The 18,807-nt window shown below is 39.4% G+C and overlaps 1 protein-coding gene across 1 annotated transcript; it reads right to left on the reverse strand.

Moving 5' to 3' along the window:
- Positions 1 to 516: 516 nt before the first annotated feature.
- Positions 517 to 5,286, reverse strand: plek (pleckstrin). The gene is made up of 9 exons (XM_071922034.2): positions 5,159 to 5,286; positions 3,267 to 3,422; positions 2,793 to 2,974; positions 2,542 to 2,633; positions 2,149 to 2,333; positions 1,777 to 1,881; positions 1,349 to 1,432; positions 1,145 to 1,214; positions 517 to 991 (listed from the first exon to the last, which is right to left on the reverse strand). Exons 1-9 carry the CDS (start codon positions 5,198 to 5,200, stop codon positions 852 to 854), a joined length of 1,056 nt encoding a protein of 351 aa, XP_071778135.1. The 5' UTR covers positions 5,201 to 5,286; the 3' UTR covers positions 517 to 851.
- Between the last annotated feature and the right edge of the window lie 13,521 nt (positions 5,287 to 18,807).

The following is an 18,807-nucleotide window of genomic DNA, read 5'->3' on the forward strand; positions in this document are numbered from 1 at the left end:
ACTCTTACTGCTTCTCATATTCTGTAGCAAACACATGAGGTGACAGTGGTTGGAGCCTGTACTGTTGCCTACAGTATGACCACTGAGTATACTGACTTGTTGGAAATGTAAAAAATAGATCGATACAGCTGCTAAGAAATTCTGTCCCACTGCACATTTGTGATGATTATGAATTTATTTGAAGGTGACCTCAGCTCTCTTGCTTTCTTGTTGATCAGCTGTCTTTATCTTTTCTATGGAGAATACAGCAACAGCCTACTTGACTTGCTAATTAACATTAGCAGGTGAACCATAAGCAAACGTAGCATACAGCATATAGAAGCACTGCTTATACAACAATGTGATTTATCATGAAATACTACAATATCTGGTGTCTCATGGCCATAAAAAGATTGAACTATTGCCACATATCTCTATATGGCAGCAGTTCTGTTGTTGTGTCATCATGTAACTTTATTTGCATAAGAGAACAGGATTAGGGGAAAAATCTCAGCTAAGATATAGAGTTACATTTTCACAGTACTTTTACTTCCTTTTAATTAATTACATACTGCTCAATAGACATAATACAAAAATTAGGTTTGATAGCATATAGTATAGATGAGCGAAAATTCTCACCCTGAGTGACTTGAATTTGGCTTTAGAAGGCCACAGCACTGTGGTAAAAATTATCATCAAAATTAGTCTCAGCTCCTCACCCACTGGTAGGTGTAATTATAGATCTATCAAACTTGGGATTTTATAATCAATCCGATCAACTGTCGCTGGCATCTTGTCACTGTCATCTTACCAACAAGAATCCTTTGTCCATGTATTCTGTGCAAAATGTTTCACTGCTGCTCTGTAACGTGTTACTTTCCACTTTTGGACACCGCCTGTATCGCTTTGATCCACTGCTTTCTTTCCTCGGCTGCAGCTGCTTGGAGGAAGTAGTGAGTCTCATCTGAGGTGATGATCTCAAAGAGGTTGCCATCAATATCGTACCTCTTGGCTGCAAACAGGAGAAGATGAAGTAAAGCAGTTTAAAGGGGATGAGTTGAAAAGAAACTTCTGACAGTAAACACCAATTATATTTCCTGGTTACAGTCTGTCACAATGGGGAACCAATAGGGCATGTGTTTCCTGTGGCAACAGTTTCACCCACCATCAGGCACAAACTCCACCGCTGTAACTACAGAACCACGGAGATGGATCGAACCCAGAGGGTCATCACCCTAAAACAGGAAGAGAAAAAGAAAGAGAAAGAAAAATAATTATGTGAGTAGGAGGAAATCTGTTGAAGTTGTTACCTGTTTTGTCTCCATCAGCTTTTTCACTTAATTCAGCTTTTACAAGTGAATTTATTTACCTTTGTAGGATCATAATAATGAATATACGCAGGGTCATCTCTCAGTATGAACTTTCGCACCTTCCAGTTTTTCCTCCTGTGTCCCTGTGATAAAAATAACAGTTCATTATGAATTGCACTTCATCTGGTTGGCATTTGTTGAACAACATTGACCTCAAACTTGGCATTGTGTACAGCTACTTTGACTTCCCCTTTCAATGAAAGTAGGAAATCGCTTGCCTATACGTACACAGCTCTTTCACTTTCCACCACAGCATTTGTGAATGCTATTTTTATCTATCTGTATGTAAACATGAGAGCAAATGTAAAAGAAAGAGAATGTTTGCAAAAGAAGATAGAAACACATCTTGTATAAAAACATGGCAAAGGCATACCATGCAGTATAATTATTGTGACACTATGTTTGGCCTACTTGCTGTCTGTTTCACCTGTTTAAGTAAGCAGCCCTGTTTTATGATGTTTCCTCTGAACTCTTCCTTCATGAGCACATCTTCATCACTGGAGTAGCCTTCACAGAAGAAACCACTGTCTGCCTGTGACAGAGCACAACCATACACATGTACATTATACTGCAGTTAACATTTTCATGATAATCCCCAACCTCATTCATACTTCATTCAGGCTTCCCAATATTTGTCCTGCTAGGACGAAGGAAAGATGATATCAAGACCTCCATTGAAAACTAAAACATCAACATTCTCACTTGCAAAAAAGGTAAAAATCTTTTGTCTCTTGGATGGTATCTTTTTGTCATGAAGGTACAGACCCAGTGACAAAAGTGAACACTCAGCTCTACTTACAAAGTAGTACAGAGCATCTGGCTCATCTAAGAGGGACGACTGTGCTCCGCTCTCAGCTCCTTCTTTCGACAGGTCGCCTGCTGGCTGGAGGAAACCCTCATTCAGGAGCCCTGTTGCTAACATGAGTGCCTCCGGCCTGTTTCTCGCCTTCTCCTTTGAAATCAGCCAATCTACCACTGTTGTGCCTGTGCAAAAGGACAAAAGGAGGGAAAAAGAGCAGAGGTAAGGTGAGAGGGCTAAAGGCTGAGGAGTAGAAGGAGTTGGTTGGTTGGTGGGGTGGGGTGGGGAATACAGTTTGAATGAGCTGAAGGAGCAAGACATGGGGAGACGGTAAGAAGATTTAAAATAAAAGCGTTTTCAGCAACAAAACAAAGACAACATATGGCACGGTACCAGTGAAGCAGTGGTTGAACATTCTCTTCTCCTTCTCCAGTTTTAACTCTTTCACTCCATCATCCTGGTCTTTCATCAGCAGGTACAGCTCACTGAGAAAACACACCACATAGACAGCGTCAACAGTTTGCTGGCTGCCTCGATACTACCATTGTATCATGAAGCACTATCAATGCATAGAATAAAATAAAACCATGTATTGTCCTTTCAAATGATTGTTTCCTCAACCGGGAACATTTCATAGAGCCTACTTCAGGTTGATGGTGTCAGGCAGGCGAATGGACCGCCTTGTGGACTTCCTGGCAAACTTCTTGCCCCCCTGTAGGCAGGTAATGGCCCTCTTGATGTCCTTCACCCAAGACTCTCTCTCCTCCATATGTGTGGCTTGGAAGAAATGATCCTGCTTCTTTTCTGAGGTCACCTTGAAAACCAGCTAAATGTTGCATTGATAGGGTCAGTCAGGTAAGCTTTGAGATTTTCCTCACGTGAAGAAAATCAAATAAAAATGTGAATACTGATACTAATTTTTAGAAAAGTTAAAGCTTCTGAATGCTATAGCTGATTAAATATTTGTTAAACAAGAACTGTAAGTCACAGACATGGATTGATCATAGTCCCAGACAGAGCGGCTGATCCAATGTGTTCTGCCATAATACTGAGCACCTATCCTTGAATGCTAGCTCCCAAAAGGCATTTTTCTACAGGTATACTTGACGTTTCCTTACCGTCCTCTTGCCAAAATCCTGGCAAGGGCTGGTGAGTGTTGCTCCCTTTAGCGGGATCATTCCCTTCGGAGAACGGTCTGTTTTCTTTTTATAGAATTCCACCCCATCCTCTGACAGCACCACCCACACTGCCTTCCAGGAGTTTAGCACTGTACCCTGAGAATCAGTAAGGCGGTGACAACAGGGAGCCATGAGCAAAAATGCAAAACTATAGGTACAGAAAGCATGCATTACAAAGCACATGTTGTACATTAATAGAATACTGATAAATAATGTGTAATAATAATAATACTTTATATCATAAAACCATTATCTTCTTCAACAGTGACCTTCAGTGTTTTGTGTACAGCCCTTCCTTTTTGCAAAAAAAAAAAGCCTGGCCTTTATGTTAGTAAAATTATAATGATGCACTGCTCACTCAAAAGTAAGAAGATTTCACTAATAGAAAGTTACTCTTGATGTGGAAGATGTAGGAAAAATACTGTTTGATTGTGAAGTCATAAAAAAAAATGCCACGCCAATTTGCGTCCTTACAGTTTCATTTTACTTTACTTTTCTTATCGCAGACTGAGTTTGGTGCAATTAAGTGAAGCATACACACGCAGGCTTTAACAACGTATGCAAACTCTTATCTGAGCAGGCACCACATACTACTAACTATTACCAGGTATTTCTGCTAACAGAAAATCTAGAAATTAATCTAATGCATGGTTCCCCTTAAGTTTGTGTGGTTGTGTGTAACATATGGGGAAGGGGAATGTGCCTTTGGCAAACCCAGTGTTGAAGTCTCCACTAAGAATTGTATTCATAACCAAATGTTCCCTTTCACTTAGTTTGGTCTTGCACAGTCTGTCATGCCCTGATGAGCTTGGCAGTCTCCTTCTCTCCTCCCTTCCCATCAGGGAAGAGGAACACATTATTATAATGTGAAGTTTGTCAGCAAAGTATGTTTTTGAGAAAGCATGTATGCTGGGTATTGCATAAAACTTTACGAAAGTGATGATAGAAGAAACGAGACTAGTGTTTTCCTAATAAAGTATTTGTTGTGAAATGTATATGACTTCAAGTCAAACCACAAAGCAAAAAAAGCTGATACAACAGTACAGGGGGTAGACAAAATAACAGAAACACTTAACAATGCAGTGTAGGAATATGGAGCACAAATTAAGGAGTAAGGCCCAAGTAATGGCTCCAACAAGATAGCTGCCCATACTAATACAGATACACCACCATCTTTAACAGTTGGCAACAGACATTGTGGAGTCAAGGCATCCTTGAACTTTCTCCAAATGTAAACCCTCATCAGCCCACATTTTTTTCCATTGGTCAGGGGTCCAGGTTTTGTGTTCCTTATGCGTCTTTGTGTGTTGGCCTTAGGGACCCAAATGGCCTGCCATAAATTCCATAGCAACTATCCTGTCATGTGTTCATCTCTCCTAGTAGGTGAGCTTTGACTTGCAACAACTATTCCTCTTTGCCACTGCAGATTGTCCAATCCAGCATGTTATCATGCTTTTTTTCCCACATTTAATTTTACAGTTTTAGTGACTGATGTGGTGATTGTCAAACCTCTTTAAAAACTGACACATACTGCAATTTAATATTTAACTTAATATGACATTGTAATTTGGTTACTTCAAAGTATTTCTGGTATTTTGTCCATTCGCTGTAGATGACGAACTTGCACTGTTGTTTCACTATTACCTGCCAAAATGCGTTCCAGCAAAGCCAAACCGTTACATGACCAATCACACAGTTGCCAAAGTCGACGATATTAGACCAACATTTTTTCAGGGACGAGCTCAGGCTTACAAATATCATCAGGAAATATGTGAATACTTATACTTGTGATCTAAGAAACTGCATAATGTTTTTCTTGTGATTGCCCTTACCTTTTTGACCAAATATCCCTCCTTGATCTGTTGCGGCTCCATTGCGCTGCTGTCCGCTGCTGTCTGATGTAAGTTTTGTGACTGATGAAGCGACAGTCAGTTAGAAACATGCCCACCCCCCACCCTACCACCCACACACTCACACTCACACACACTCACACACATACATACAAGCAGACAGGAAGTTGTGCTGTTGGGTGTGTGACAACGATGGCTGGTCAGCCAGCTTCCTCTTCTCTGTAGTATTAATAACTGTAGCTGCAGCTAATCCAGGGCTGATGTCTCTACACTTTGCTGCACAGACCCAGTGGCATTTTATTTAGCTATGCTGTGCAGTTGTTCAGTAGCATTACCAAAGAGGCAGGTTGACAGTTATGATGAAAATATTTCAACTGATCTTGCAAGTTACAGTACTCTATTGCACTTACAAAACTTTCTGGCCCCACATACCCATCCCCACTCTTTGACCTCTTTATTTTAGTAACTATGAGGACATCACAGCAGCTGTTAGACTTCAATGCACCTATTTTTGGAAAATTAAGGTTCCTCTTTTCTCGATTGCACAGCGTGGCTTAGATATGTCATTATTTTAGTAAAACTGACAGGCAGAATGACAAAAAAGAAAAAACAAACATGTCTGTCACTTTAAATAATTTGCCATAACTTTTCAAATCAGCACAGTTTTTAAAGGAAATAAATGTTCAAGTTGGAGATGCTTTTCAAATTAGTGTCAGACAGGCCCTTCAGTCACAGTCCTAACGCTTGACAACTGTTAGACAACACTGTCACTTCACTTGAGTTGCAGCAGAACTAACCCATTTCTTATCAGAACATGTGTCACAGGATGTGGTTTCACACATTGCTGCTATTTTATGTCTTGAAATGAAGTCTTTATCCTGTGTCTGAGGTGCCAGAACTTATCAACATACCATGTCGTTATTTTGCGTCACTGGAGTAACTCAGAGTCCAAAAATGAAACAGCCTGGAAGGAATGAAACAGCAGGTATTGGGTGACAAAGTGAAAAGGCAGGTGGATGATTCTTTGTCAAATTTCTTCTTATTCATAACACCATTATAACTGAATCTACACCTATACAACTTTTAACTTGCAGGAATACTTTAAATACTGTAAATGGTTTATTTGCATGTACATTTTCCAGTACTATACTATACTATACTATACTATACTATACTATACTATACTATATTACACTATACTATACCATACTATATTACACTATACTTCCATACATACTATACTTCCAAACCAATATTTATTCCCTCTATTCACCTGTATGAAATAATAATACAGTTCATAGGGTTGAAACATCATATCCATTGAAACTGTCTCTTTGTGATGTTGTTAATGCACCTCTAGAGGGCCTCACAAACACATTTAAACCAAAATAAGCTGAATGACATCTGTGAGGTGTGCTGTACTGTGTTATGCCTGGTGCAATGGTTACATTTTGACTGGGGAGAGGATGAGGAAGATAACAAACCAACACAATTACGATTAGTCAGAGACATAAAAGTGCTAATAAAAAATAGGTAGATAACAAATAAAAAAAGAGTTGACACAAAAGATAAGTTACGAGAGTTTTCTGTCAGTGAAACAGTTTTAGAGAGATTTCAAATCATGATAAAAATCCCCTATAACACATTTTCCGCATTCATTAATCCCCCTAAAGGAAAAGGTTTTAAATGGCTGCTTCATTTTGATCAAACGTAATTTTATGATAACACCACACTGTTAAAAAGTCACCTTCTGATGATGATCTCACTCCTATAAACACAGATCGCTGGAATGTCCTCTGTGACTGTGGCATCCATCAAAAGCAGAGACATGGGCCATACTGTTCTTCTGTCTGGCTTGAATCATGCTCTCGTATTAATAAACATCAAGGGGGATGATGTTCGTGAGTTTATTGATGAATCCTGGGGGAGTGAGTTTCATTAACTGTCACCATAAGAGTCATCTCTCTGTGGCAGCGATTGGAAAACAACTTGGGGTGTAGAATATTAATTTCGCTGGCAAAACAAAGCAAAGAGGACGCTACAGAGAATGTGTTACCCTCTTGTTCTAATCAAGACCAGTCGTCAAGGACAGACACAGGCAGAAAAAAGACATGTATACTGGTCTTTTTCTGTGTAGAAGAGCATGTTGCAATACGGAAGAGGCTCAAAGAACGGAAACTGTGGTCAAAACATCCTTTCAGTTATTTCACTGAGTTCATGGTATGTCTCTGTCTCTTTTTTCCCCTCAATCTCTGACTCTCTCTCTCTCTCTCTCTCTCACTCTCTCAAAGCAGTAGTGTGATGATGTGCATCTTGGGAATAGAGAGAAGGAACAGATCAGGTTAGCACTAAGCTTGAAGAGGAGATGAGGGGAGTACTGTAAGCATGATGAAACTCATGAAACAGGAAATCTTCACAGGAACACCCCCCCCCCCCCCCCCACGCCCAATCTCACGAACCCTTTTCACACCTGACACGACTTCATAACATCTATCCTCGAACACTGACCGAGAGCGCTCATGTATCGTGGCCATGACCAACATCATCATGTGCTGTATCGTCATACACAATACATGAAAAAAAAGAGAGAAGTCGCTCTTCAGTCAAGACTGAAAATCACCGCGGAAGTCAGAGACGATGATGCAACGGCAGAGATTGGTCACACTTTACTTCAACTGGCGGTTTTGTTAACAGCTTGAAGTCTCATGTTTTGATTTGAATATTCCTTCTGATTGGTTGATATTCCTATTACATAAATTCTTAAAAATCAAGTTTCAAGTTTGTTTATTTATAGCCCTTTATCACGTGCATGTCTCAAAGGGCTTTACAGAGAATGAGACTAACTAAATCGAACTGATCAACAATCAACCATAGAACACAAACATCAGGAAAAGCACAAAAGCAAATTTTAGCAGGATTTTAGACCCTCAGTGCATACAAAGTAAAAGGAAATGTGAAGAAAATGGTTAAAAATGGTTAAAACAATGACAGCTTGATAGTTTCTATTCCACGTTGCTCCAGTTTTTGCGATCATTTTGCCTCCCCCCCCCCCCCCCCCTTTGCTCATATTGCACACAGCAGTAAATACTGCATGTGTTGTTCTCTCTGCTGCCCCACCCTTCGCCGTAGCTCTTGTTTTCCAGCCCAAGGATTGAGACGTCTTCATCCCAGTTCTCTGCACTTCACCAGCACCATCAATAATTCTGCTGAAGAGCGCACTGAGCTGAAGGGGGGGGACAGTTGATGGCTTTTCCATGGCGCACTCAATCTCTCTTCCTCCTTCCATTCCCGTTGTGATCCCAACACTTCCTAGCATGACCTTCTGCAATGTTATTTATCATTTCTGCTGCATGGACAATAGGCAGACACAGCATACACACACACACACACACACACCTTTTACCCCCTGGAACACAGCAGGCACTCTTAAACAGCTGAGGTAGTTTCAGCTGAAGTACTTGCAGTGGCTTAGACATTCCATATTGTGTGAAGAGCCATGAGCATTCGGTGTTACTAATCAGTGACAAGGTTAAAAGGTTATCATAGGCATAAGATAGAAGGCGTATTGGGAAGGAACGGCAAGATGAAATTGAATCAGTGTTTTGAAAAACATGCCTATATGTTGCAAACCTGCCTGAATGGAAGGCTTTACAGAATTTTTACAGCACTGCAAAAGTATGATAGAGAGCAGATATAGATACGGCGGTATATTCTCGGCATTGCACAGTGTATCATCACTGAGTGTAAGTGTGACCTAAGTTGAAAGTGTATATTGTTCACACATGGAGCACTGAAAAATTCAACAATGCTGTGTGTTAATGAGATGCCGTTCACACTGGTGCACCCTAAGTCGGGGTTTTTTTCTCAAATGAATGTGAGCCCGCACTGTGCATGCCTTCATCTTTCTGAATCAAACAAAAATGCAAATCCAGACTACTTTTTAGGTTTACACTGGTGCTAATAGACGGCCTTGGCCACCGCCTTCCCTCAGGTCTTTACAACATCCGTCTGCCTCCACACATCCCACCAAGCTAATCCCTTGTTTGAAACTCAGATCTCAGGATGCCAGATCAATCAGATGTATTTCGTTTCAGAATCAAAGATCAATTTTATTCTCTCCCTGGGAAATGTAATAACACCAGCCTGACTGGTCTTTAATGTTAGCATCCTGCCAAATGGTCATGATTATAAAAGGATAATTATTTGCATAGTGAGAAGCCTGTGTGCCATTTTGACACAATGAGCTTTCAATGAGCATCTAACACAAGTAAGTCAATTATTTGGAATGTTTGCAGAAAACAATTTAACAGAGTACAGTATTGTGTACTGTGAAATACCAACTTCAAATCTAAATTTAGACAGTTCATTCAACATAGATACCCAGTGCTCTAATCTCATCTGTGATATCATCAGAAAACAAAACCTTGAGCTGCTTCAATGACAATTAGTGACTGATTTTTTTTTACTCATCATGATAAGCTCTATTTCCATTTTAATGTCAAAATTTTCTGGATGAGAAAATGTACCCACATCTGCCGAAATCATCCTAGATGCTGCCCACTAAATTGGTTTTCTCTTCTCTCCCAGTGGAGGAGCTCCAGGAGCTTATCGCTGACATCATCAAGAGAGTCTCTTGTTTCTATATTCACACATCAAGACTGGACTTTCCACAATCATCGGAAAGGTGTCCGCATCTCTCTGTTAAATAAAATTACATCAGTCCTATCTTAGGGTAGATTTTCTCTAACTATCTCTGGATGCAGTCATCAGCTAGGGTGTAACATCAAATGAGAGAGAAAGGGCAAAAACTTCAAGTTCACAGTCTGAATTAACAACAAAGTGAAATATATGAGCTGCTGGAGAGGATAGCCTACTGTGGTGGGACCAATAAACCTGCGGGCTGGTTCAGGAGGACAAGGCTCTTCCATCTGCCAATTAAAGGAAGAGGAAATTAATGGATAAACAGTTTCATTGGGGATCAGAAAAGAGCGGCGGTGCTGTGAGCCCCGCAGCGAGCTGCACTGCGTCACCAGCAGAACCGCCACTCTCATGTTGTTAACGGCCTCAAGGAACAGGCAAACTTATTTATTCTCACTTTTTTTTCTAATCTCTCTATGCCATTGCCAGTAACCCCCTTCAAGAGTTTAGTTCTAAGGCAGAACTATGTTAATGTGGTCTTTTTTTTTAAATATTTGCTCTTATGCAGATAAGGGTTCTTATCCATTGCCTCACACCTGTTATGCTGCTGGCTATTTCTGCCCATTATTTTGGATTGGAAGTGCTGTCATGTCTTTCTGGACTGCTGGATGCACACCAAGTTATAGCTTAAAAAAAATATAATAAAAATAAAACCTTCACCACTACACACTACACAGGTTTTTGTATATTATTACATTACACCTGTAGCTAATGAAACTGCATGACAACCACAGTAACAACACCAACATAGCAGCTCAAAGATTTTGAGTGCCTTCAACTTCCTTGTCTAAACCTTTTAAATAGTATTGATTCCAGTAATAGCCAGGGGCTTAGGTGATTTCCACTCATCATCAGACCGAAGCATTGACAAGGCCTATCCATGTGTCTGTCTGCTCAATCTTTGTGCCCTCGGGACTATTTTTAATTCTGTGGATTTTACAGAAATCCTGTTTGATTGTGAGTGTTTGGGCAACACCTGATGATGATATTGGTGTGTCATGTCCCTTTAAGCTCCCTAAAATGGACTCTGACACCCATGCTTCTGGCTCCAGGCAAGGCCACTGTGCCCGCGTCAGCAGCGTACAGATGTTAAACTGTCTTTTTGTTCTTACGAGCGTTAACAGGGACGAATGATTGTTCCAGCTGTGTGTTTGATCTGGTGTGTGTGATCTATGTGCTGTTGTGGTGTGCCTCGGCACCCAATGAGATATCATTTTGACAGCACACTGATATTGTTTTCTCTTAAGCCTGGTACAACAAAAACACCACCCAAAAAATAGATAGTGATGACCATCTTCTTGCGCTGTACAGATAAGAAATATTCCTACGTGTTTTTTAAATTGGCTGCAAGCATCAAAAATCAGGAATTTGCATCAAAATGTGTCCACATGTCTCTGTATTTGATTATCTGGTAATTAAAATTGGGTGTGTGTGGCCATGTTGAGAGCATTGGCATGGAAATAATGTGTTTTGATTGGAAGGGCTGGCTCTCTCCTACTCAGGGGGGACAGAGGGCGGCAGGGAGCGAGAAGATGCCAAACGACAGACTGAGGCGGGATATAAATCAAATCTCTCTGGAGACAATAGAGGCTCACGGCATGCACACACATTGCTTTCTGGGATCTGCCTGAGCTTCACTAGCCCAACCACCAGCTTAATGACCTCAAAACTCTGTGGGACATAAGGGAGGCTCGAGAAGTATGCAAAATAGATTACAACACCAGAATGTGAAGAATGTGAGATGGAAAGCATGAGAGATAGCACCATCAAGTTGTAATGGTCTTGTATGGTAGCTGGGTCTGTCCTGAATTAAGGTCAGGACATAGAGTAGTAGTAGTTAGTAGTATTTTTTTTATTTTTTTTACTAAAATTAAAAAAATAAAAATACTTGAACCAAAAGAATCCAGCAGGAGACTGTGGTTGAATTTTATTATTGAATATGGTGAAAAATTCTCCATACATCAAGTGAAATACTGAAGCTGTTCATAAGTGTGATTCAGCACTGCAGTACTTAAGGGAGCCCACGCATCCTGAACTCTGAGTTTGACATGCTGCCTCGAGTGGAGATACAAATGGTGCATATTGTGGCCCGACATAAAACAAGTATGGCTTCAGCCTTTATCAACCAAGAGTTTTCAGTGCTTTCTGCCACCCTGAGGGGTTTTTAAACTATATAGAACAACTTTATTGTTAGACCAACGCGTTTCAGCTTGTGGCCTTCATGCGTTGGTCTAACAATAAAGTTGTTCTTTATACTACAAGTGTTGCTGGAGTTTTGACCTTTTTAGAACTTTTTCCCTTCTCCGTGCACGTTGGAAGTAGGTGAAGTTGTGCCAGAAACCCCTACTCTGGGTTTTTAGACTATGACAGAGAAGCTGGACAAATTTAACAAGTCATCAACCCACACTCAAAAAGCTTGCTAAAGAAGAATGAACACTTGGAGCAACTCTGGTTGCAAACTACCACCTAGTATTGAATCTGTATTTTATTTCATTTGTTGTTTTAATTAATGCTATTAATCAATATTTGCTTGTCATTGTTTCTCATTCTACTTGACATACACCAAATACCAGTTAAAAACAATACAGATCTAAACTAATTAAAAATGAATTTCTATTGCGGAATTCAAGAGCCAAATGATGACTTGATTTTCATTTCAGGCTTCACATGAGAGTGCAGCTTATGGAAGGAAAGGTTCTTTGATTGCTCAAATCTGCCAATAACCTGATCCGTTTCAATGCCAATATCACAAAATGGGAGAATAATATTCCCCTGGGCTCATGTATTATACCATTACGGTTATAGACTTCCTGTTATCAAAACTGTAACAGCTGATTTAATAGCGGCAGGTGGAATACTCCAGGCAGTATTTACTTTCAAAGGTAAATCACATGGCTATGCCTAGGGCTCACCTTGCCTCTCAGGTTGAAGATCTGATTACCTTGATTTAACTCCGTCTCTCTACCTAAACTGTTGGAGCACATCCTCTGCATCTGGAGAATATGGGCACAATTATTTTCAGATGTATCCGAAATGCTAAAAGATTATAGCTACTCATATCTATTCAGATTATGGGACAAAGGATACAATGTGCACTAAACGAAGCAAATCCTGCAGTGTAATTAAATTAAATGTATCAGTGAAATTCCTGTGCATAAGCATTATCATGTCATGTACATGGATGGGATGCTCCCATTTCATGCATGCACGTGCTGTTAATATTTGATTACAGTATTTGGAGCAGATTACCATTTAATACATCTACACTATAGTCATTCCACAGTATTTAAGCCCATGCACATGGCAAACACTGATGCCAAAGGTTTGGCCCGGCTGATACCTGCAGAGTCAGTGAATGTCCCCAGAGGTTTTAGCGTGCCACAAGGTTAGGAATCCAAATCCTTTGGCTCCCTCAGCTTTTCCAAAGCATGCCCTTCTGTTGGCTCATGAATCATAGGCCTCTGTATTCTTGGCTTCACAGGGATTTCACAGACAATCGTGTCCTGGAGGACACTCTCCGTATGGGTAATGGATCAAGGTTGGCATTATCAATAAGAATATAGTTGAAGTGAAGATGTTGCTCTGTGATTTGTTCATCATTGTACAGCACGTTCATCTGTTGTCAATTTATTGTTTTGTGTATATCTTAAATTCATGTCCATATTATTATTCATATTATCAATATGTCTTTCAAATGAGATTGTTAAATCTTTGCTTCTCTTCTTCTCTGATAGTAGCGCTGACCTACAGGGGGCAGTGACCCTCCACTCTCCATTCAAATGAACAGAAAGTTACCAGCAGGATTTTGGCCCTCTGACATCACAGATGAGTTTGTCCCTTAGTAAAGTTTAAGATTTACATGACAACATTTTACACTGGTATTGTCAGATTTGAATGAAGAATCAGAATATTACACCATGTACCATAATGTGACCAAAGCTTAGTACCCATAAAGATTTTTTTTGGAAAGAAATTACTTTTATCAAATAGCAAATGCCATTTACAAGCAAATATGTAGTAGCTTGAAAGGTACAGCATCCGTTCGGTCCAACTATCCTAATTTTCTTATATGGAAATCTAATTTGCACTTCATTAATGGATTATATATATTTGATGCTTCATATATCATGTTATGCATGATTTCGATCTCCTACAAAATGAATGCCTCGTGACTATTTGGATCAAAAATAAGCCTACCTTTCATGTATGTCAAGACATTGCACTGCTTCTTCTCATGATGATCTCCTGAGAGACTCATGGCCCTTGATACTTGTAAGTATAATAGATTTAGACAGCTCTGTTGAGGAAACTGTATTGTACTGCTGTTTATCCAGTATGCATGAGTACTGTGCCATTGTCTTACTCTGGCACATCTTCCAAAAACCATTTGTCATATTTCATTGCCTTCAGTGTTAAAGTAATAAAATAGGACGGGGAAACTCTTTGCTTCAGACCTCTTTATTCAACATTTAGTTCAAGTTTAATGTTATTTGCACAATGTAATGAAAGAGGAAAATAAAAAATTGAGGTAAAAAATGAAACCCTGGTTATACTGAAATCTCACCCAGATAAATAAAACAGAAAAATGTGTGTGTGTGTGTGTGTGTGTGTGTGTGTGTGTGTGCGCGTGCGTGCATGCGTCATCCAGTATCTACTTGTGAGAGTGAGGACTACAGGGAGAGAGACAGTGAGAGAAAAAAAGAGAGGCAACGTTGCTGTAATAGTTCCACAGTTTCCTCTACACCAAACAGAGAATTGACAGTGAGAAGTTTGAAATCTTGGAAGGTGTAAATGATTCATATGTCTTGTATTGTAGGTTTTTGCACCTCAGAGTTTGACCTGAACGATACCTCACAAGGCACGGGGAGGGAATCAGGCTGACATATATATGTTTATAGAAAAAGTTTTACATTTGATATATATTCATGTTAAATATGGAAAGGATATTTAGTTGACGGATCAGTCCGACCACTGAGGTTGACCAGTCTAAAAAATCTCTTTTGTAAAATAAGGGTCTTAGTGAGGCAATAGGACATGTGGCAGCCCAAACAATATTACAGTATGTGACATAAATCCAACTGTAACAGAGTGTTCACAAACAAGTCTGATGAACCAAGATGATTTTGCTATTTTATTGCAGACTAGGTCAATATGGTTCTTCTAATTCACAGATTCCTTAATCAGGACTCCAAGGAATCTTGTTGATGAAACCTGAGTAACTGAATTATTTCCAATTGAAACACATGCATGAGTTTTACAGTATATTTAGTTTTTTGCTGTGAAAATTATGAAGTTTGATTTCTTGACATTACAAGATAGTTTGTTTAGATCTGGATTATGACTGGTTTCAGTAAAAAGTGGATTATCTCATGTACTGTAGTTCTTTTCGCAGTGTTCGAATATCTCAATCAGCCAGTCAGTCCAGAATATATTCTACTGTGGTAGGCTACTGTTTATGTTGAAGTAACTGACTGTCTCATGATAAATTAGATCAGGGATGTTATTGGCACCTCGATCCCAATGCTCTCCTGATACATAAGGGTTAAGAGTTGTGAGTAAGAGCCAGTGAACTGATGGATCGGTTAGTATAAATTGGGATGCAACCTATAAATTACAATGTACAAGACACTTTAAGCTATAACTACAAAGGTCTTGCTCAATGCCTACACATCTGAACCTGCTGCCAAAAATCCTCGCTCTTCTTTGGCCTTCTTTACCGTGATGATTTAGCTTCACCTTCAGATGTATGTAGTCAGGACGCTCTTCCAAGCAATATGTATTGCATCTTAATTGAAACTTTTTTTTTTGATTGTCTCTAGAAATGCCAGGATATTTAAAAAAAAAAAAGCTTCAAGCTAGCTGTTTAACTGAGTTCCCAAAGCCCAAGTATGTCTCTTTGAGGTTTACTACGGTCTCATTCCTAATCAAATCAGCAGTTTCTTGCCTCCAATGTCAGTATTGAGTTTTGTTTTCCTCCAATCCACTGCTGAATGTTACATCTAATAATTTCCTCTTTGATCAGCTCCATTGTTTATTTATTGTACAGTAGTTAGAGTTGATTATTTGACTTGGTTTTCTTAGGTAAAGTTTAAAACAAAGTACAAAATGAGGAGACATAGATGAGGATAAAGCGGACATGGAGAGATAAATAGTGACATAGAGAAAAAGATGGCTGTTTACATGGCTTGTTCCATGCTTTGGCTGTCACCCCCTCGGTCCTGACAGTAGCCCTGTAAACAATGTGGAATGGAGAGCCAAATCAGTTGGCACATTTGTGACTGGCTACCACCTGCCATTGACACACAGTGATTGGCAACCACCTGTCATTGGCAGGGCTCTTGTTTAATTTGATGCTCATTCCAAGATCCATCATAAGATATCTGCTGCTGCATGCATACCAAGCAGAGGGCCGCATGTGAGGTTGAAGAGTTCATTATCTGATTAGAGGAGACAATTTGTGACCGGCAACAATGATAGGACAGGTAAGGAAAGTACGGATTTCAGCGGCAGGGAATCGGTTTATTTAATTCCAGTCAGACTTGGCCAAAGGAACTGAGTATTTTTTGTCACAACACTGAGCACATTGGGCATATTAATTAAATGTGTCACATTTCATTCTGTGCTGCAATATCTGTGTCATGTTTACAGCGTCCATTCCAAGATAATAATGATGAATTATGAAAAAATACAAGTAGTCCATGACAAATTGCCCCTGAATTTTTGAAAAGCTAATTGCAGGAGGGATGTTCTTAAACTGTCACATTTTTAAACAGTCATATTAGGCAAAATGTGTTGATACATTCTTTGTATTGTATTGTATGTTAAATAATTCCAGCTGTGAAGAGGGCAAAATGAGTTGGCAGACAAATTTTAAAGAGGACCACCCTAATACCTTTTCATGTTTCAGGATGTATTATGTATTCGTCAAAATATGAATTAAAATATGAACTTGAGACAATAATTATATCTGCATAAACTACAATTTAATTTGAATGTGCTTGTTGTATTTCACTTTGGTATAGAATCTATAATTTTCTAATTTTTAACATGCATATCAGTGTGAATTAATGAACACTTATCTTCTGACATTAATAGATCCCGTTATTGATGATTGCAAACATGCAAAGTGATGTGCCGCGGTGTAATGAAGATTAATGTATCACTTGGTCATGGTGACATTTTTGGACTCTTGGAAATGCGGGAGCCAGCACTTTTTTGCTGTAGGTGACCCCTTATCAGATCTGTTTTAAAAAAGTCAAACAGCAGATGGTATACATAAAATAAAGAAAATATACACCAAGCCGGGCCAAAGTCCTAAGACCCATGTTGCTAAAGATGGGTTGTGTGTGGAAAAAATCCAAAGTGGTTTGAAATTGGCAGGAAAATGGGAGTGAAAGTAGTATCCTCTGTAAATCAGGGTAGCGTCGTTAGCTCTGGATTCAAAGTCGGATGGATGTACAGCACTGTTTTGAATCATCCCAGCTGTCAAGATGGCTACTGCATAGTAGGGAAGAGCCAGATCTGACATTGTTATCTGACATAACCCTCAAATATTCTTTGCCTTATGCATTAACAACTTCACATCAATTACTATGAGACTTTGGGAAAGAGTTAAGTTTTAACCCATTTGGTCCTCGTTCCCTCTGAAATATCTATTACTGTTTGTGCTTTAACAACAATGCTATATCCTTTAAATCTATTGGCTAATGGTTCTATCAGACAACCGCAAATGGATTTTAATTACATTAAACACCTCTCCATAGTCTTTGGCCAAACTCATGATTGGACCAGACAGATTGAGTTATTATGATTAAGCTCGGTGTTTACGGGCTAATGATTCCAACCTACCTGAAAATCGATAAAGGACGAGTCAAGGACCATTTTCACAAGAGGTAGGCTGCATTGCATAATGGGGTTTCTCCAGCTTCTACCTGGTGATTAATTACATTCAATACTGATGTTGAGCTTAGTCATTTAGTATGTGTAGGCAAGCATAGGCTACCTTAATGCCTGTCTCAGATTCTAATATGCCATCTAATCTCTTTTAATATTCCCACTCTAAGTTCACATATCCTTCATATCCTTCCAGAACATCCTTCTTAGGACATTTTCCATCATACAGTCACACAATGCAGTGTCCATTGTTTCCTATACAGTGATGCTCCATTGCACATTTGATAAGTGAGGAACCCTCAACTTCCTCCTCATGCTAAATTGAGCGAGAATCTCCTGGCACTCAAGGGTTCACGGTTGGGAAACATTTCACACTCAGTGCATTTGTCCGGAAGAAAGTTCATTATTCACCTTTTCATGAGGCAAAGCCGCTCTCCTCCCTGTGTTCTCACATTAACTCCATATATCAGAGGCTTTGGTTCATGGCGACTGAAAATCGTGTTTGTTGTTGGTTGTTTATCATGGACTGAAAATTATCTAGATGCAAAAGTTAGGCAAGGCCATGAAGTGGATGGTTATTCCTCAATTTTGTTTTGACTTTCCCACTCATGATATTTTTATTGTCTTTAGGGGAGAGTGAAGTAATTTGAGAGACTTTTTAATCTCGGTTTTTGTATGAGGAATACTAAATACTGAGAAATATGTCCGAAAAACAGTAGTGCTGCAGTTTCAAAATGACCAGTGAAACAGTAATTGGTATTTTGGCCCAATATATCTGGCACACATCTCTGGTGGTCCAACAAATAACATAGTTCCAACTTTGCAACATTTCCTCCTTATTCCACATGCCACAAACCTGCAGTTCAATCCTTACCAACGATACTCTAAATATTTTAGAATATCTATAAGGCAGAGTCGTCATTCTCTGTTTGACATGGCAATTAGTATTTGTTTCTTGTGCTCATATCAGTGCAGAGTCAGCTGCTTACTGTTGGCATATGGTATAATAATTTTTGTGATGCATGAAAAACTGGCACTGA

The sequence above is a fragment of the Centroberyx gerrardi genome, chromosome 15, assembly GCF_048128805.1.
Source record: "Centroberyx gerrardi isolate f3 chromosome 15, fCenGer3.hap1.cur.20231027, whole genome shotgun sequence".
In the NCBI taxonomy this organism is placed as follows: Eukaryota; Metazoa; Chordata; class Actinopteri; order Beryciformes; family Berycidae; genus Centroberyx; species Centroberyx gerrardi.